The sequence below is a fragment of the Oncorhynchus nerka genome, linkage group LG13, assembly GCF_034236695.1.
Source record: "Oncorhynchus nerka isolate Pitt River linkage group LG13, Oner_Uvic_2.0, whole genome shotgun sequence".
In the NCBI taxonomy this organism is placed as follows: domain Eukaryota; kingdom Metazoa; phylum Chordata; class Actinopteri; order Salmoniformes; family Salmonidae; genus Oncorhynchus; species Oncorhynchus nerka.
The window spans coordinates 80,295,660-80,316,931 of NC_088408.1; the positions used below are offsets into that span (position 1 = coordinate 80,295,660).

General features: G+C 39.9%; 1 protein-coding gene across 3 annotated transcripts in view; it reads left to right on the forward strand.

Moving 5' to 3' along the window:
• The window catches only part of LOC115140230 (semaphorin-4C-like), a 138,801-nt gene that overhangs the window by 78,450 nt on the left and 39,079 nt on the right, over positions 1-21,272 (forward strand). For all 3 annotated transcript variants that reach the window (XM_029678458.2, XM_029678459.2, XM_029678461.2), the window contains exon 2: positions 2,778-2,971. In XM_029678458.2, coding sequence (XP_029534318.1) covers positions 2,869-2,971 — 103 coding nt within the window. In that variant the 5' untranslated portion in view covers positions 2,778-2,868. The remainder of the gene's footprint in view (positions 1-2,777; positions 2,972-21,272) is intronic.

Consider the following 21,272-nt stretch of genomic DNA (forward strand, 5'->3'; position numbering starts at 1 on the left):
ATCCAACATCGTCTTGTGTGTCAATTCATAAACCATGTGCCATGGAATCGGTACATTGAAAAAATCTTCCCAGCGATTTTGCAATTTATATGGCACAGCTGTCAATTGTTTGGTCCTTCAATGAAGCTGGTAAATATTTTTATTTGTCACAATTTTCTATAACCATTTTTGGTCTTTAAAGCAGGTCCGACAGACATGTTCCTTACTTTCCCCTCTTCCACTTGCCTCTTCTATTTTTGTGGTTATGCTGCAATTAGTTGGTTGTAATTTTGGATAGAGCAGACATTTCCATAAGTCTGTTAGCTGCATGTGTGACATAACTTCACCAGTCCTATTTATGATATCAATAACAAAGATTATACCTTTTTTTTAATATTGAAAAATATGTTTTTTTTATCAATTAGTATATTTGAGGTTAAACCACAATATTTGTTGTTTTATTTGTTCTGTTTTTAAGGTGGATTAAACTGAAATTACAACCAACTTTCTAAGGCTTGTTTAAAAAATAACTATATTTTGGAGATTATTTCATTCTCAAATAACGAAAGTGAGCAGTTATCTGAATAAAGGGGAAAAGGCCATTCTTGAACATAGGGTGAGACATTCTTACTAACCATTTTGGATTTAGGTATAACTTTTCTATGACTGATGCCTTTAGTGAGAGGTCTAATGCGTTAATATTTCATATTTTCTGCCCTCCGAATTCATATTCATTATATAAATAGGCCCTTTTCATTTTGTCTGACTTGCCATTACAAGTAAAATGGAATATTTTTTGTTCATATAATTTAGAAATCAAGTCACTAGGTGTAGGCAAAACCATAAGCCAATAGGTAAACTGTGATATGACTGATGAGTTAATCAGGGTGATTTTTCCACAAATAGACAGGTGTTTTCCTTTCCATGGTAGCAAGATCGTATCTATTTTTGCTAACTTTCTATTAAAATGTATTGGAGTGAGATCATTTTTTTCTTTCGGGATATGTATACCGAGTATATCCACATACGTAATATAGTACACTTAATCATCATTTGGCTTTAATTCAGAGAGGTTAGCAAAAGTATCTAGATTCTCTATGAGGCAGTGGAGGGATTCTAATTGTACTTTTAAAAGAAAACATGAATCATCAGCGTAGAATGACACCTTTGTTTTTAAGTCACGGATTTCTAATCCCTTGTTATTATTGTTGGATCTAATTTTAACAGCTAACATTTCGATGGCCATAATAAATAGATATGCCGATAGTGAACAACCTTGTTTTACTCCTCTTGACAGTTTAAAACTATCTAAGATGTATATTCCAGGAATTTATATATAAACTCCTGTCGTACTTTATCAAAAGCCTTTTCAATGTCAGCTATGAAAACTAGGCCTGGTTTCCCCGATATTTCATAGTGTTCTATTGTTTCCAGTACTTGTCTTATATTATCTACAATGTACCGTCCATGTAAAAAACACCTGTCTGATTAGGTTGAATATTATCTGCCAAAATATTTTAAATTCTATGTGCCAAGCATTTAGCTAGAATTTGTGCATCACAACACTGAAGTGTAAGAGGCCTCCATTTTTTTAAATGGACTGGATCTTTATATATACCACTTGGATCCTGTTTCAGTAATAATGAAATCAGACCTTCCTGTTGCGTGTCGGATAATCTACAGTTTATATAGGCGTGGTTAAAACATACTAATAATGGTCCTCTGAGTATATCAAAAAAAGTTTGGTTTTCCCAGACATAAAGGCTTTAATTGCATCAAGAAGTTCCTCCTCTGTAATTTGGCCTTCACATGTGTCTTTCTGTACTGATGTTAATTTTACATTATTAATAGGGGAAAAATACATACAATTAGCTTCAGTTAGTGGAGATGGAGGAGACTGAAACAAAAACATATTCTTAAAGTACTTTACTTCCTCTTTCAAAGTATTGTTTGGTGAATCGTGAGTGACTCCATCATTTGTAACAAGTTTCAATAAAACTAGTTACAAAGCATTTCTATGTTGAAGATTGAAAAATAATTTGGTTTATTTTTCCCCATATTCCATCCAGTTCACTTTATTTTTATAATATATTACACTGGATCTTTCTTGAATAAGTTCCTCCATTTCCTATCTTATTCTGTGCCTCCTATGGTACAGTTTTATTGAAATCTATCTGTACTGCTAGTTCTTCAATTTCCTTTGTTAATATGGACTCTTTTGATCTGAATTGCTTTTGTTTTATAGATGAGTACTGAATTGCATGGCCTCTAATGGCATATTTAAAAGTGTCCCGTACAATAAGGGGATTTGCTGTACCTTTGTTATGTCGGAAAAAAATCTGTTATAAATTATTTTGTCCTAGTTAAAGTCATCCTGTAGGCTTTGATGACATTTCCAATATCCTCTCCCACATGGAAATTCTGTAAGAGTAATATATATGCCAATTATGTGATGGTCCGACCACATTCTGTACCCTATCAACACTTTAACTTTTGGTGCCAGAGAAAATAACATAAGAAAGTAATGAAGACGACTAGCTTGATTAAGCCTCCACCATGTATATCTCACTAGGTCAGGTTATTTAAGTCTCCATATATCCACTTATTCCATTATATCTTTGACATTCATGATTTCCTTAAGTGCCTGAGGGTGATAGTTTTTCAGTGTGATTTTCTTTACGGTCCATAGAGGTATTTAAAACCGTTTGTGAATGTCGTCCTGCTGCTCGGCTGGGGAGACATAGTGGTTGTTGTTCATGACGCTTTAACTTACTTTATTTTTTATCTGTCTTTGGCAGGCTGCCAGAGGCTGTTCCCACACTGTCTATCTCCACTGTCACTCAACATCAACCAGCGAATCAACGGCCTCGCTGAGACTCTATCGGAGCCATGGGTGAGGCTAAGGTCCTGATGTTGCTTCTTCTGATTGGTTGGGAGAAGTCGTTGAGTCTCAACTGGAACCCAATACCACGCAAGACCGTCAGATATCATGGTGAGTGTCTACCTGAAGTGAAACCCTATTCACACTATAGTGCACTGCTTTCAACCAGGGTCCATAGTAGAGGTCGACAGATTAATCGGAATGGCCGATTTTAAGTTTTCATAACAATCGGAAATCAGTATTTTTGGACACCAATTTGGCCGATTTAAAAAATAATAATAATAATGTTTACACCTTTAACTAGGCAAGTTAGTTAAGAACACATTCTTATTTTCAATGATGGCCTAGGAACGGTGGGTTAACTGCCTTGTTCAGGGGCAGAACGACAGATTTTGTTTTTGCAACCTTCCGGTTACTAGTCCAACGCTCTAACCACCTGCCTTACATTGCACTCCACGAGGAGCCTGCGTGGCAGGCTGACAACCTGTTACGCGAGGGCAGCAAGAATACAAGGTAAGTTGCTAGCTAGCATTAAACTTAGCAAAAACAATCAATCTTCACATAATCACTAGTTAACTACACATGGTTGATGATATTACTAGTTTATCTAGCGTGTCCTGAGTTTCATATAATCGATGCAGTGCCTGTTAATTTCTCATCGAATCACAGCCTATGATTTAGCACTGCCGTTGCACCAAACCTAACCATAAATATCAATGACTTTCTTTAAAATCAATACACAAGTATATATTTTTAAACCTGCATATTTAGTTGATATTGCCTGCGAACATGAATTTCTTATAATTTGGGAAATTGTGTCACTTCTCAGGGTATATGCAGCAGTTTGGGTCACCTGGCCCGTTGTGAACTGTGTGAAGTCCATTTATTCCTAACAAAGACCGTAATTAATTTGCCAGAATTGTACATAATTAAGGCATAACATTGAAGGTTGTACAATGTAACAGCAATATTTAGACTTAGGGATGCCACCCGTTAGATAAAATACGGAACAGTTCCGTATTTCAATGAAAGTATAAATGTTTTGTTTCCGGATTCTACCATATTAATGACCAAAGGCTCGTATTTCTGTGTGTTATTATGTTATAATTAAGTCTATGTTTTGATATTTGATAGAGCAGTCTGAGTGAGCGATGGTAGGCATCAGCAGGCTCGTAAACATTCATTCAAACAGCACTTTCGTGCGTTTTGCCAGCAGCTCTTCGCAATGCTTCAAGCATTGAGCAGTTTATGACTTCAAGCCTATCAACTCCCGAGATTAGGCTGGTGTAACCGATATGAAATGGCTAGCTAGTTAGCGGGGTGCGCGCTAATAGCGCTTCGATCATTGACGTCACTCGCCTTGAGACTTGGAGTAGTTGTTTCCCTTGCCCTGCAAGGGCCGCGGCTTTTGTGGAGCGATGGGTAACGATGCTTCGAGGGTGGCTGTTGTCGATGTGTTCCTGGTTCGAGCCCAGGTACGGGCGAGGAGAGGGACGGAAGCTATACTGTTACACTGGCAATACTAAAGTGCCTATAAGAACATCCAATAGTCAGTCTAAGGTATATGAAATACAAATGGTATAGAGAGAAATAGTCCTATAAATACTATAATAACTACAACCTAAAACTTCTTACCTGGGAATATTGAAGACTCGTGATAAAAGGAACCACCAGCTTTCATATGTTCTCATGTTCTGAGCAAGGAACTTAAACATTAGCTTTTTTACATGGCACATATTGCACTTTTACTTTCTTCTCCAACATTATTTGCATTATCTAAACCAAATTTAACATGTTTCATTATTTATTTGAGGCTAAATTGATTTTATTGATGTATTATATTAAGTAAGGGAACACCCCCCTGAAATGGACAAAAATGAATGGGAAGTCATTGGCACTATATGAAACATATACACGGTGTCCAATACCACTCAATATGCCATATGGCAAATTCCAAGTGTAACACTCCAAAAATCCAACAGATGGCGAGTGCGCTCCACCGTGATTTTTCATATTGCAAATGTAACACAAGTCAAGACCCAAGAGTAACATTTTGAAAAATTTAACATTTTTTCAAAAACTTATCACCCCCTTAAAAAAAGTGCTTTCTGGACCGTTTTACGAAATTCTTTTGATTTTTTTGTCAATTACACATGTATAAGAACTATATGAACATACTTTTGTCATATTTGATTATCATAATTTTTTAAAAACTTGTCCATAGGGCATATGTTTTGTCCATTTGCAATATGATTTCATAGGAAGTCAAAAGTCACTTTTTTTGTTGGCCAAATGCCATAAGAAATGTCCAAATGCAATATGAAAGATTTGAAAGTGCCAAATCAGGATGTTATGTCCATTTGCCATGCACGATCAATGGAAGTCGGTTTACAAACCTAAAAGTCAGTGAACCATGTCCAAAAGGCAAAATGAATTTTAGGGTGAATTTAATCACTTCCAGTTGCTTCAGGAAGCTTAGAATCAACACAGATAGACCTCATAGTGGCCTGATGGATTGTCATCGAAGACAGGTTCATACGGCATTCATAACCCACATAGGCTTCAGGTTGAATTTGGGGGTGCAGGCAATGTATTCCTATGGGGAGAGAAGTCAGTGAAAACTGTTTGATGTAAACATCTTCTTTTAACTGTTAAGGGTTAATGCTATATGGTCAAGGTTAGGCTTGCACAGATCGGGAGGACCTCAGGAACGTACCTGAGGTCGAATTGTGCTTCTCACCCTAACGGTTCTCTCACTGTCACCCAAAAGCAAATGACATTTAGGGCCGGGCTTCATTTTGGGCCTACTTTTTCTCATGGTCACTGTGCTTAGACCGAGCGAACTACGGTCAAGCGGGGCATCTCGTTGAACTCGGGACAGCCTAGAGATTATGGAGGCTCTGTGTGTCTTTAAGCACCGCACTTTGTCACTCCATCCTTGTGTGTGTGTGTGTGTGTGTGTGTGTGTGTGTGTGTGTGTGTGTGTGAGACAGCTTTTCTTTGACATCTGTTGGGAGAAATGACTGATTTACAGTTCATGAGGGTTGCCTAATAACACATATGAAGTTTTGAAAAGATCAGACCTTTTTAACCATTCGAAACAGCACCTATGACACCATTTTAAGGCACTTCCGGTTTACACAGGAAGCTGAAAGTGAACACATATCCTCCTTGGGGTAGGCACTTATAGAATATTGAGTTTTAAGTCTGAATGTTAAGAGCTGACTTATTTACAGAGGGTTGAATGAGTGTGTGTTATTTCAGAAAATCACAGAAATCTCGCATAGCTCGGAAACACAATTCAAAAAGATTCGTCTGAACACGCTGCAACTGGATCTGTAACTTTAAAAAAAACACCTTTCTTTGAACATCACCAATTTGACATTGTCCGATTTCTCTTAAATTACGCTAGATAAATGGATGGTTCTTTTTTTATTGACACCGTAGGTTAATTTACTTTGACGTGAAGTGGAAAAATTATTGCTCTATTTTCATTTTCATTTAATCCCAAAATGGCCATAACTCAAAAACCTTTGAGGCTTAGACGCCATCTTGTTCGGGGCCAACTGCCCATTATGCCAAACCTATGCTCATCATGTTTCGTCTTCAAAATATTTTCCGCTTAGGAGATTAGGCCACGTCGTGATTGGTGATGTTTTGTTCATTTGCAATATGATTCCATTCGCCCTCTTGTGGGATTTACCGGGAGAGCGGAAAAATGACCAAAATTGGAACAATTTATAAAACGGAAAGCGAATGTCCGAGAGAGTTCGTTTGATGACTTCCTGGAAGGTCCGGCCCTGCTGCACGGCCCGACGCCGTCCACGAATTTTAGAAACGTTGTCGGACGTCTAGTAAGGGACTGTACATTTGCAATGTGGACTTTCTCACTAACCATATGGCAAATGTCAAAATGTTCCCTTAAGGTATGTTAAAATAAGTGTTAATTCAGTATTGTTGTAATTGTCATTATTACAAATACATTTTAAAAATAGTCAGATTAATCGGTATCGGCTTTTTTTGGTCCTCCAATAATAGGTATCGTATCGGCGTTGAAAAATCATAATCGGTCGACCTCTAGTCCCATGGGGGATCAGTATGAAAAATGGATGTGCTCACTACTCTAAAGCCAAAATCACATGGAGAGACCCCAGAGTAGCCAGTGTCAATTCATATACACTGTATATGCCAACGTTGCCATGAAAATCCATAATAAACAGTGGTGTTTGTTCGCTATGTGGGCCCCCCAGCATTACTGTTGTGAGTTCCTTACGGGAGCCCGTGCTAAACTGTTGTTGCTTTGCTCACAAGGATGTTATAGCTAATAAAGCAGAGTTGCTTATAAACAACCGTCTCGTTCTTATACATAAACAGTATTCTCTATTGAAATCCGAGTCCTCTAGTTTTCCAGTTGTAGCCTGACTATGCTATATGCCTTTGATTGAAATCAACACAGGAAGGCTGCAAGTATTTTCAAATATGTAGCCTATTTGACTGATAAAGCTTAGCTTATAGCCATATACATTTTAAACTACATCTTTAGTCTACTTAGCATAGGGAAGACATAACGATTCCTCTAATTCCATTTCTACAAACGACCCACGCAATTTATTTGCTTTTACCAGATTGCTCTGTGTAGACGCAAGAAAAATAGACTTGCTTTCCAATTTGACATGCTATGATGCCGTAGACGCCGTTGACGCTGTTTTCTCTCAAATGTCTTCTATTTCCAGCGAGAGCACACTAGTTCTCGCACTTAAAATATGTTTGCTGTTTTCATCTGTCTGTTTTAAGTCCAGCTGTCAATGAAAAACAATAGCAATTGTTAGAAGCGGAGAAAATATCATTTCAGAAGGGGAAGTTGATTTACTTCTGCCTCTTTCTCACTCATATACCACATAACCACCTCACACCTTTATTCTGTCCTTTCTTTTCCTTCACTTCCTTCTCTTTCTTCTCCTTTTTATCCCACTCCTCCATCCTTTCTTTGCTTTCAGCCCTGATAAGAACCAAACTGCCTGTACTATTCTCACAAAGACATCACACTTCAGCTGTACGTATCAAGACTGCTATTATATAAAAGCAGCCTCTTTTCTTTCTGTCACACTCTTTCCACTCTCTCTCTCTTTATCCCCCTCTCCCCCACACTCCTTTTCCTGTCCCTGACTCTCAGCCGTCATTGTTAGTGTGAGAGGTGTGGATGGAAACTCAATGGAAACCAATCGACAAGCAGTCAATATCAGCGAGAGAGATAGAGAGCATAAAGAGAGATAGAGAGCATAAAGAGAGATAGAGAGCATGAAGAGAGATAGAGAGCATAAAGAGAGATAGAGAGCATGAAGAGAGATAGAGAGCATAAAGAGAGATAGAGAGAGATAGAGAGCATAAAGGGAGAGAGAGAGCATAAGAGATAGAGAGCATAAAGATATAGAGAGCATAAAGAGAGAGAGAGCATAAAGAGAGAGAGAGAGCATAAAGAGAGAGAGCATAAAGAGAGAATAGATTAGAAAGAGAGAAATAGAGAGAGAGAGAGAGAGTTAGAGAAAGAGAGAAATAGAGAGGGGGAGAGAGAGTTAGAGAAAGAGAGAATAGATTAGAGAGAGTTAGAGAAAGAGAGAATAGATTACAGAGAGAGAGAGTTAGAGAATAGATTAGAAAGAGAGAGAGTTAGAGAAAGAGAGAATAGATTAGAAAGAGAGAGAGAGAGAGTTATAAAACGAGAGGAGCAGATAGCCATAAAAGGAGAGGAAATATCTTCACAGGAGTAAGAGGAGCAACGCAGTGATAAAGAGACAGAAAAGACAAACACACAGAGCATAACGTCTACAAAGTGTTTTATGTCACGGTGGAGCCGTGTGTGTGTGTGTGTGTGTGTGTGTGTGTGTGTGTGTGTGTGTGTGTGTTGTTTGGTGGTGGTGTGAGCAAGAGTAGGCCAATAAAGAGTGAGGCAGAACAAAGCAGAGAGGGGGAGAGAGAGTGAAGAACAAACACCATTGTAAATACAACCTATATTTGTGTTTATTCATTTTCCCTTTTGTACTTTAACTATTTGCACATCATTACAAACTGTATATAGACATAATATGACGTTTGAAATGTCTTTATTATTTTGGAACTGTTGTGAGTGTAATGTTTACTCTACATTTTTTATTTCACTTTTCTTTATTATCTATTTCACTTGCTTTGGCAATGTAAACATGTGTCCTCTGCCTGAAAAGCCTTTAAATTGAATTGAATTGAGAGAGCTACCAGAGTGTGTATAATGCTTAGCCTAGCAGTCTGAGGGATTTAGTGCTCCCAGGCAGTTTGGGGTGGGTGGTGATGGGGGAGGGTTAGGGAGGGGGAAGTAGGGAGATGGGAGCAGAGATAATATTTATTCCCTCTCCCCCCCACACCCCACCCAGGCCCAAGCCCTACTTCTATAATTATGTGTGGCTAAGTAATTTGGGATTTGAAGAGGAAAAAACACAGACATTTTTAACTGCTTCTTCCCTCTCTCAACTTCTTCTCTCACTCTCTCTCTCCTCTCTTTCCTTCTCTTTCTTTTCCACTCTTCTCTCTTTCTCATTTATCTCTCACATACACTCCAGTACACCTCCCTCGTTGCTCCCTGATTTGAGCACGCCTGACTGGAGTATCCATTAGCTGGTTATTTTCGAGCATTTAACGGACATAGACACAGCCCCGCTAGATGTTACTCATCCCAGCCTTTCTTGTGGCCCAGTCAGGAGCATTTAAAATGGAGTCCCCCCCCCCACCCCTCTCCTAGCCAAACCCCAACGACAGCCCTGTAAACCAGCTCTATACAAAGCACAGCATCTGTAGTCTGAGAGAGAGAGAGAGAGAGAGAGAGAGAGAGAGAGAAAGAGCCAAACCTTCCATAACAAAGGGAGGGAGGGAGGGAGGGAGGGAGGGAGGGAGGGAGGGAGGGGGAGGGAGGGAGGGAGGGAGGGAGGGAGGGAGGGAGGGAGGGATGTTCATTTCTGATTGTTTATTTCATTTTTGTTTATTGTTTATTCTATCTTTTGTTTATTGTTTATTTAATCTGCTTTGGCAATGTTAACATATGTTTCTCATGCCAATGAAGCCCCTCTAAATGGAATTGAATTGAGAGAGGGAGAGGGGTGGGGGAGAGGGAGAGGGAGAGGGGTGGGGGGTGGGGGTTTGTTTGAAATGCCAGAAGGATGCGTTGATGCAGAGAATGAGACTAAAACTTAAAAGGAAAACCAATGCAAATGAGTGACACGGATTGAATTATTGGCATGTAAATATATGTTTACATTGCCAAAGAAAGTGAAATAGATAATAAACAAAAGTGAAATCAACAATAAAAAGTAAACAGTAAACATTACACTCACAAAAGTTTCAGAGGAATGGAGACATTTCAAATGTCATATTATGTATATATACAGTGTTGTAAGGATGTGCAAATAGTTAAAGTACAAAATGGGAAATACATATGGGTTGTATTTACAATGGTGATTGTTCTTCACTGGTTACCCTTTTATTGTGGCAACAGGTCACAGATCTTGCTGCTGTGATGGCACACTGTGGTATTTCACTCAATAGATATGGGAGTTTATCAAAATTGGATTTGTTTTCGAATTCTTTCTCTCTCTGCCCACCAATTACGGTAATGAGTGGTTGGGAGGGATGGAGGCAGGGATAGATGGATGGAGGTGGGGTGTGTGATTGGGGGAGAACAGACAGAGAGGACAGACAGTATTTTTTTTTCTTCACTTTTGTTTATTATATATTTCACTTGCTTTGTCAATGTAGACATATATGTTTCCCTTGCCAATAAAGCCCTTTGAATGCAATTGAATCGAGAGAGGATCTCTCCATTCTCCACTATGTCCCTGGTTGAATGGAATTAAGATGGAGCATATGGCATGATCTAAAGTGGAGTATAGTAATTTTTTTATTTAACTAAGCAAGTCAGTTAAAGAACAAATTGTTATTTACAATGACGGCCTACCAAAAGGAAAAAAGGCTTCCTGCTGGGACGGGGGCTGGGATTAAATATAAATATAAATATAGGACAAACACACAAACACTACATAAAAAGAGACCTAAAACAACAACATGCAAGACATGAAAACACAGCATGGTAGCAACATAACAACAACATGGTAGCAACATAACAACAACATGGTAGCAACATAACAACAACATGGTAGCAACATAACAACAACATGGTAGCAACATAACAACAACATGGTAGCAACATAACAACAACATGGTAGGAACAGAACATTATAGCAACACAAAACATGGTACAAACATTAGTGGGCACAGACAACAGCACAAAGGGCAAGAAGGCAACAATACATCAAACAAAGCAGCCACAACTGTCAGTAAGAGTGTCCATGATTGAGTCTTTGAATGAAGAGATTGAGATAAAACTATCCAGTTTGCAACGAACTGAAAAGACGAGCGACCCAGGGATGTTTGCGCTTTGGGGACATTTAACAGAATTCGACTGGCAGAACGGTTGTTTTATGTGGAGGATGAGGACTGCAGTAGGTATCTTAGATAGGGGGGAGTGACGCCTAAGCGAGTTTAATAAATAAGCATCAACCAGTGGGTCTTGCGCTGGGTATACAGAGATTACCAGTTTACTGAAGAGTATAGAGTGCAGTGATGTGTCCTATAAGGAGCATTGGAGGCAAATCAGATGGCCTAAAGGTAAAGAACATCTAGCCGCTCGAAAGCACTCTTACTTGCCGATCTATACATTACGTCTCTGTATTCTAGTATGGGTAGGATGGTCATCTTTATCAGGGTTAGTTTGACAGCTGGGGTGAAAGAGAAGCAGTTATGATAGAGGAAACCAAGTCTAGATTTAACTTTAGCCTGCAGCTTTAATAAATCAAATCAAATGTTATTTGTCACATACACATGGTTAGCAGATGTTAATGCGAGTGTAGAGAAATGCTTGTGCTTCTAGTTCCGACAATGCAGTAATAACCAACAAGTAATCTAACTAACAATTCCAAAACTACTGTCTTATACACAGTGTAAGGGGATAAAGAATATGTACATAAAGATATATGAATGAGTGATGGACAGTGTACCATCTAGCCATACTCCCAAGTACTTGTATGAGGTGACTACCTCAAGCTCTAAACCCTCAGAGGTAGTAATAACACCTGTGGGAAGAGGGTATTCGTCTTACCAAACCACATGACCTTTGTTTTGGAGTTCAAAACAAGGTTAAGAATGCTTGTTGGAGACTAAGAAAGCTTTGTTGTAGAGCAGTGGTTTCCAAACTTGTTATAGTCCTGTACCCCTTCAAACATTCAACCTCCAGCTGCATACCCCTCTATAGTACTAGGGTCAGCGCACTCTCAACTGTTGTTTTTTGCCATCATTGTAAGCCTGCCACACACACACACTATGACACATTTATTAAACATAAGAATGATGAGTGTGAGTTGTTGTCACAACCTGGGTCGTGGGAAGTGGCAAAGAGCTCTTATAGGACCAGGGTACAAATAATATAATAATAATCTATAATTTTGCTCTTTATTTAACCATCTTACATATAAAACCTTATTTGTTCATTGAAAATTGTTAATAACTCACCACAGGTTAATGAGAAGGGTGTGCTTGAAAGGATGCACATAACTCTGCAATGTTGGGTTGTATTGGAGAGAGTCTCAGTCTTAACCCTTTCACACTTACCATCACACGGGTGTGATCGTTCTACAGTGGTCCCTGAAGCGTACGATCACACCCTTGTGTTTAGAACACTCATTTAGAATGCTCGTTTAGAACTGCAGTTTCGAATGACTGGCCACACTTTTTTCAGAAAATATTTACACAAACACAGTCCTTACAAAGTTATGTCCAGAATGTCAGCAGTTTATTTTTGGATGCATTGTTCAGATATTCACAGAAGAAGATATAGCATAACACAATCATCCTAACCGGAAAAATGTAGGCTACATTTGTCCTAGCGCTGAGGAAAGATTGACCCAACACAAGCAGTCATATTTTCTAACTCTCGGCTGACGTAAACTACAATATGAATTAGCTAATAGCAATTACTGTATATAATTAATCACATCACGGGTGAGTGAGCTCACCATTGATCGAAATAACTAGGTAAAACACTTTATAGAAATCGAAAGTAATCCGACATTAGTTTCAGCGCGCAGCCATGCATTTTTTCCTCACAGAAACCGAAGATAATAAGAGAAGACGAGATGAGTTTGGTCTGTTTGTAGTATGCATGTTGAAGGGGTGTGTCATCTACCTTCGTTCACATCCCACCATGAATTTCCGGAAGTCCTCAAAAAATTTGTGAACTCTTACTCACCTCATTTTGTTATAACATCTTTGGTCAAACAGACGTGAATCACAGAATGCATTGTATGTCAACAAACATGGATACACAGCTGGAATTAGCTTAGCTCATCATAATCAGTACAACCTTCAAAAAGGTATTTTACACACATAATATGTGCCCATTACAATCTGTGCAAGAATCGGAATGCATGATTTGTCACCTAGAATTGAAAACGTGAATAAAATCGTAAATACACAAATAATTACCACACAAAACATTTTCTGATAGTGATTTATTGATACAAGTAGCGCGTGCCGGCAGTCAACCACGTAACCTCCCACTCTGCGCCATTCAGTGTTGTTGCAGCCATGATACTATGCCTTAGAGATGGGGGTGGAAGTGCAGTTGTTGTTCAGTCACTGCATGGATATTAAATATGGGTTATGCATATTCAGTTTTTTGTCCTCTAGTAAAACAAGTTGTTGAACCAACTACCAGTACTGCAATAAAATAGATTAATATTACATATTGGCATATGTGTTTTCTTGCTGTGTTTTCATCCAGTACAACTGTTAAGGAGTGTATGTTAGCATACAAAAGCTGTCCTCATTCTTCAGCTCCAAAGATTTCCAGCTCCAGTTATGATATTGACAAATAATGTTTCTGGTTTCTGAAAGTACAGAATAAAGAGGAATTATTCATTAGAATACAATATAAGGATATAGCAATAAAACAATACTACAAAGAAGTAACATAATAAACACTGCTATAAAAAAAAATGTTTATTGCATTGACAAAATCACAGATTTGAGTTATAACAGTAAGAAATTAACTTTTGAGCTCCACAAGGGGGCAAGGCAGGGCAGAACAGAGCTATGCTGAATAGACCAAATAAACAAACCATGGTCATATCTTTTATTTATTTAACTAGGCAAGTAATTTAAGAACAAATTATTATTTACAATGATGGTCTACACCGGCCAAACTCGGACAACGCTGGGCCAATTGTGCGCTGCACTATGGGACGCCCAATCACAGCCAGTTGTGATACAGCCTGGATTTGAACCAGGGTGTCTGTAGTGCCATAGACCGCTGCGCCACTTGGAAGTCATAAGGCCAGGGTAGCTTCAAAATACAACACAAGCTAATAGTTTTCTGACGCAACTAGCATGGTTTTACAGAGCTAATAGAATAATGTAGCTAGGTAAGCATGATTGACAATAACACCATAAAGGTTATAACATGTGTAACGTTACCTCACGTGTCCGCAGTTATAAGGAATATATTATGATCTACAGCTACAGCAGAAACGGCATACGGAAACTATTATTATAACTATTATAACGTAATAAGGCACTTACTTTGATGGAAACGCAGCCTGGATTTGAACCAGGGAGTCTGTAGTGACACCTCTAGTACTGATGTGCTGTGCCTTTGACCGCTGCACCACTTGAGTCATAAGGCCATGGTAGCTTCAAAATGCTACACAAGATAATACTTCTCTGACGCATTTAGCATTGTTTTACAGAGCTAATAGAAGAATGTGGCTACATAAGCACGATTGACTATAACACCATAAAGGTTATAAAATGAGTAACGTTACCTCACGTGTCTGCGGTGATAAAGAATATACACAAATATATTATGCTCCATACATACATTTACATTTACATTTAAGTCATTTAGCAGACGCTCTTATCCAGAGCGACTTACAAATTGGTGCGTTCACCTTAAGACATCCAGTGGAACAGCCACTTTACAATAGTGCATCTAAATCTTTTAAGGGGGGTGAGAAGGATTACTTTATCCTATCCTAGGTATTCCTGAAAGAGGTGGGGTTTCAGGTGTCTCCGGAAGGTGGTGATTGACTCTGCTGTCCTGGCGTCGTGAGGGAGTTTGTTCCACCATTGGGGGGCCAGAGCAGCAAAGAGTTTTGACTGGGCTGCGTGGGAACTGTACTTCCTCAGTGGTAGGGAGGCGAGCAGGCCAGAGGTGGATGAACGCAGTGCCCTTGTTTGGGTGTAGGGCCTGATCAGAGCCTGGAGGTACTGAGGTGCCGTTCCCCTCACAGCTCCGTAGGCAAGCACCATGGTCTTGTAGCGGATGCGAGCTTCAACTGGAAGCCAGTGGAGAGAGCGGAGGAGCGGGGTGACGTGAGAGAACTTGGGAAGGTTGAACACCAGACGGGCTGCGGCGTTCTGGATGAGTTGTAGGGGTTTAATGGCACAGGCAGGGAGCCCAGCCAACAGCGAGTTGCAGTAATCCAGACGGGAGATGACAAGTGCCTGGATTAGGACCTGCGCTGCTTCCTGTGTGAGGCAGGGTCGTACTCTGCGGATGTTGTAGAGCATGAACCTACAAGAACGGGCCACCGCCTTGATGTTAGTTGAGAACGACAGGGTGTTGTCCAGGATCACGCCAAGGTTCTTAGCGCTCTGGGAGGAGGACACAATGGAGTTGTCAACCGTGATGGCGAGATCATGGAACGGGCAGTCCTTCCCCGGGAGGAAGAGCAGCTCCGTCTTGCCGAGGTTCAGCTTGAGGTGGTGATCCGTCATCCACACTGATATGTCTGCCAGACATGCAGAGATGCGATTCGCCACCTGGTCATCAGAAGGGGGAAAGGAGAAGATTAATTGTGTGTCGTCTGTATAGCAATGATAGGATACAGTACGCTACAATAGAAATGTGGAATAGAAAATGTGAACACGTGTGCAGATCCTGTTCTGACGGGAGATGAGCAAATGTCTGCAGACGTGAACTGCACAAACAATTGGGTAGTGCTTGGGGAATTTTGTCCGTGTCAGAAATGTCCCAAAAATGTAATTATCCGCAAAAGTAAAAATGACTATTTTTATGTGAATGAATGAGGAGGCGTAACACACCTAAATTCAAACTGTTTTTAGAAAATAAAAACTTGTTTGAAAATCATTTGAAATTGAAGTTAAAACAACCTATAAATATAAACAGGCTGCGTGCTTTAGTTTGAGGGCAGCGCGGATAAAATGTACTGTTACGTATCAATCACATTCTGGAATGGAGAGAACATTCTAACATCACGTGCATAAAAAAACTCACGCTGGGGCGACCGTTAGAGATATTTGGAACTCACGCATGAAAGGGTTAAATAATTTCCCACACAGTCTGTGCTTGTACTTAGTTTTCATGCTTGTGAGGGCCGAAAATCCACTTTCACATACAGTGCCTTGCGAAAGTATTCGGCCCCCTTGAACTTTGCGACCTTTTGCCACATTTCAGGCTTCAAACATAAAGATATAAAACTGTATTTCTTTGCGAAGAATCAACAACAAGTGGGACACAATCATGAAGTGGAACGACATTTATTGGATATTTCAAACTTTTTTAACAAATCAAAAACTGAAAAATTGGGCGTGCAAAATTATTCAGCCCCTTTACTTTCAGTGCAGCAAACTCTCTCCAGAAGTTCAGTGAGGATCTCTGAATAATCCAATGTTGACCTAAATGACTAATGATGATAAATACAATCCACCTGTGTGTAATCAAGTCTCCGTATAAATGCACCTGCACTGTGATAGTCTCAGAGGTCCGTTAAAAGCGCAGAGAGCATCATGAAGAACAAGGAACACACCAGGCAGGTCCGAGATACTGTTGTGAAGAATTTTAAAGACGGATTTGGATACAAAAAGATTTCTGTCCATAGGACAACAATCAGTCGTTTATTGCACAAATCTGGCCTTTATGGAAGAGTGGCAAGAAGAAAGCAATTTCTTAAAGATATCCATAAAAAGTGTTGTTTAAAGTTTGCCACAAGCCACCTGGGAGACACACCAAACATGTGGAAGAAGGTGCTCTGGTCAGATGAAACCAAAATTGAACTTTTTGGCAACAATGCAAAATGTCATGTTTGGCGTAAAAGCAACACAGCTCATCACCCCGAACACACCATCCCCACTGTCAAACATGGTGGTGGCAGCATCATGGTTTGGGCCTGCTTTTCTTCAGCAGGGACAGGGAAGATGGTTAAAATTGATGGGAAGATGGATGGAGCCAAATACAGGACCATTCTGGAAGAAAACCTGATGGAGTCTGCAAAAGACCTGAGACTGGGACGGAGATTTGTCTTCCAACAAGACAATGATCCAAAACATAAAGCAAAATCTACAATGGAATGGTTCAAAAATAAACATATCCAGGTGTTAGAATGGCCAAGTCAAAGTCCAGACCTGAATCCAATCGAGAATCTGTGGAAAGAACTGAAAACTGCTGTTCACAAATGCTCTCTATCCAACCTCACTGAGCTCGAGCTGTTTTGCAAGGAGGAATGGGAAAAAATGTCAGTCTCTCGATGTGCAAAACTGATAGAGACATACCCCAAGCGACTTACAGCTGTAATCGCAGCAAAAGGTGGCGCTACAAAGTATTAACTTAAGGGGGCTGAATAATTTTGCACGCCCAATTTTGCAGTTTTTGATTTGTTAAAAAAGTTTGAAATATCCAATAAATGTCGTTCCACTTCATGATTGTGTCCCACTTGTTGTTGATTCTTCACAAAAAAATACAGTTTTATATCTTTATGTTTGAAGCCTGAAATGTGGCAAAAGGTCACAAAGTTCAAGGGGGCCGAATACTTTCGCAAGGCACTGTAGGTACGTGGTTGCACAGGACATCAGTGTCTTAACAGTACAATTTGCCAAGGCAGGACACTGAGCGCAGCCCTATTCAGAAATCTGGCAGTGGCTTCTGATTGAATTCAATTTTCACAGAACAGCTTGTTGCAATTTCGATGAGGCTCTCTTGTTTAGATATTTGTAAGTGGACTGGAGGCAGGGCATGAAAGGGATAATGAATCCAGTTGTTTGTGTCATCCGTTTTGGGGGAAAGTACCTGCGTAATTGCACATCCAACTCACTCAGGTGCTTCGCTATATCACATTTGACATTGTCCGTAAGCTTGAGTTCATTTGCACACAAAAAATCATACAATGATGGAAATACCTGTATGTTGTCCTTGTTAATGTCCCGCATATTGAATATAGTTGCAGAGAGTCCCTGTTATCCTAGATTCAGATCATGCAGGCGAAAAAAAACATCACCCAGATAGGCCAGTCGTGTAAGAAACTCATCATCATGCAAGCTTTTGACTACATATGGACCATTAGTGGAATTCCCGCGAGAGAGTAACGGTTAATCTGATTGGATGTTAATTATTTGACTAGGCTACCTGTATTTGACATTGTGTTGTTATTTGCTGAACACTAGATGGTTTAGTTTTATTTTTTGTAGTGAAACGAGGCTACTCAGGCGAGAACAAAACCTCACCCGAATGTATAGCCCCGTGGGAAAATATAAATGGACTGTTTGAATAATTATTATTTTTTAAATGTGAATCACATTTTTATTTGGCATACCCTCGACGGCATTGCGTGTACCCCAGTTTGGGAATACCTGTTGTAGAGCATTTAACGGGGAGACGTAAGCTAAGTGTAAGACAGTACCATCTGTATATAAATGGATGAGAGAGCTTGCTACTGCCTGAGCTATGTTGTTGAGTAAATTGAGAAGAGCGTTGGGCCTAGGATCGAGCCTTGGGGTACTCCCTTGGTGACAGGCAGTGGCCCGAGACAGCAGATTTTTCTTACTTTTATACACTGCACTCTTTGAGAGAGGTAGTTAGCAAACCAGATCAAAGACCCCTCAGAGACACCAATACTCCTTAGCCAGCCCACAAGAATGTTAATAAAAATAACAGCACACTATTGCTTAGAATCAAGGGCAATGGTGACATCATTGAGGACCTTTGAGGTTGCAGTGACACATCCATAACCTGAGAGGAAACCGGATTGCATACCATAGAGAATACTATAGACATCAAGAAAGCCAGTCAGTTGATTAGTGACAAGTTTTTCCAACACTTTTAATAAACAGGGCTAAATATAAATAGTCATATTGTTCTGTAAACTGCTGGGGGCCCATCACAAAACAGTTATGATTATCATTAATCCATCCTTGCGCCATTCTCTCTCTCTGTCTTTCTCTCTCATTGTCCCTCTCTCAATTCAATTCAAAGGGCTTTGTTGGCATGAGAAACATATGTTTACATTGCCAAAGCAAGGCGGCCAGGCAGCATGAAGTGGGCACTCTTAACCGTGGCTCTCTTTTTCAGCGAGGTAATTTGTGGAATAAATCAACTTAATTTAATCGTCTTCATGTAGAATTGAACTGCAATCTCCCACTGCTTCAGTCCCTGCCCTGTTTCTGCTGCTTCAGTCCCTGCCCTGTTCCTGTTTCCTATCTCCCCAGGTCTTCCACTCGTCCTGTTGTTATGTTAATCCAATTGTAGCATTTCCTCTCCATGTTTTCCCTTCTCCTCCCCCATATCTCCTAGTCCACTTCACCCCTCTCTCACCATTCCCTCCCCTAATCTACAGCAATTACACAGCTCTTCCATCTCTCTCCATGTACTCGTTGTCTCATGCCTTGACTTTCGACGAAGTTCCTCTCGTCTCCTGATGCAACAACTGGGTTTGTGTGTGTGTCCCCGTTAAACTACTGTTTGTCTGTGTATTTATCTCCATGTGGGTACCTGGGTTGTTCCACCAATTAGGTGCCTTTTGAGTAGTGTAACTTGGTCACCTAATTTTAACATTCTGTCATAAAGAGCACATTTTCAACTGAATAAAACACATGTTTTCCCATCTAAAAAAAATAATACTATAGTAAGTGCCTATAAAGTGCCAAATAAAGTAACAGGGTTGACCATAACAGGGTTGACGACTTCATCTTAAATCATCCATAAATTCTCCTGTGACAGAGGGAATGGAAGCTTGTTGTGTGCAACATGGAAGGGCAATTGAATTCAAGCTTTCACATTTGCTTTATTGTTAAACATGTCTAGCCTGTCTATCTATGGGGAATAGGGTTGATGTGTGATGTGCAAACGTTATCCAACACAAAATGGCCAAAAGGAGTAAAACCAGCTCCCCTGCTTTTACACTGTGATTTACTATTAGATGTTCAATGTTTCTTTTGAAGACTAAAATAAAGGAACAGTTTCACCCTATTAAAACAAGAGTTCAATTCACGTAACAGGGTTGCCCTTAAAATGGGGAACATGTTGTTGTGTTTTTTTTAACCTTAAAGTGAATAATGATCTTCAAAAATGACATTGTCAACAAAATAACTAGGGCTTTACAATTATGCTGAAAACATGGATAAATGTTGGTGTTAAGTGGGTTAAAATCTTCCTAGAAGTCACAGTGGAAGAACAGAGGGACGTGTCAAAATGCACAATCTTGGCACTTTAGCAAGATTTAAAAATACATTAAAAAAAATGTATTTTATTTTCCATGTGGTTTATATTAAAGGACACTCTATTGAGTATAATAGGCTTTTAAAATTCTATTCAATATTAGTGCACAATTTCTACTTAAAATATCAAAGGGGTGCAAAATGCACTCATTTCATGGAATGACCCACCTGCTTTTGACCAGGGTTTGTGTGTGTATTCTTTTATAGTGGTCGGGTGCTGTACAGTTTAGGTTTCCTTCTTTCTTGGTCTGAATCATTTTAGCCTGCATGTTGCTGCTTCAAAGAGCCTAAAATAGCCCTTTAATTATAGTGCAGTGTGTGAGCTCCTCCATGGTTAGCAGCTATAAGCAGAGCCTGGCAGTATGTCCAGTAAGGCTCTCATTGAAAGGAGCGCTTGCTGACTGAAGAGAGAGGCTGGAGTCAGCAGCATACATGGAGGCACATCAGAGGAGCCCTAAAGGAGCTCTGAACCAGCCAAGCCCTGCTCCCTGGTCTGCTGCTCTGGCCCTTCCCTCCACCAGCCTGACCGTGAGCTCTCTGAAGATGGGAGCGAGACATCACAGAGATGGGAGTGGAGAACTCTTATAGCGGAGTGGCTAGCTAAAGTCCCAGAGAGATGGAACACTGGTACTCTGTTTCCATAGAACCCATAGAAGTGACCCATCTCAAGAGTTCAACTGTGGAGAGACACAGACCTCTGCTGCCTCACCCACAATCAACATTTTATGGGTTTGCAGTTTTCCCTTTGGTCTGTGGTGTGTGTTTCATCTGTTGAAATCATTAGACCTTCTCTTTGCTCTCATTTCTGTGGCATGTTACTCCTTCTCTC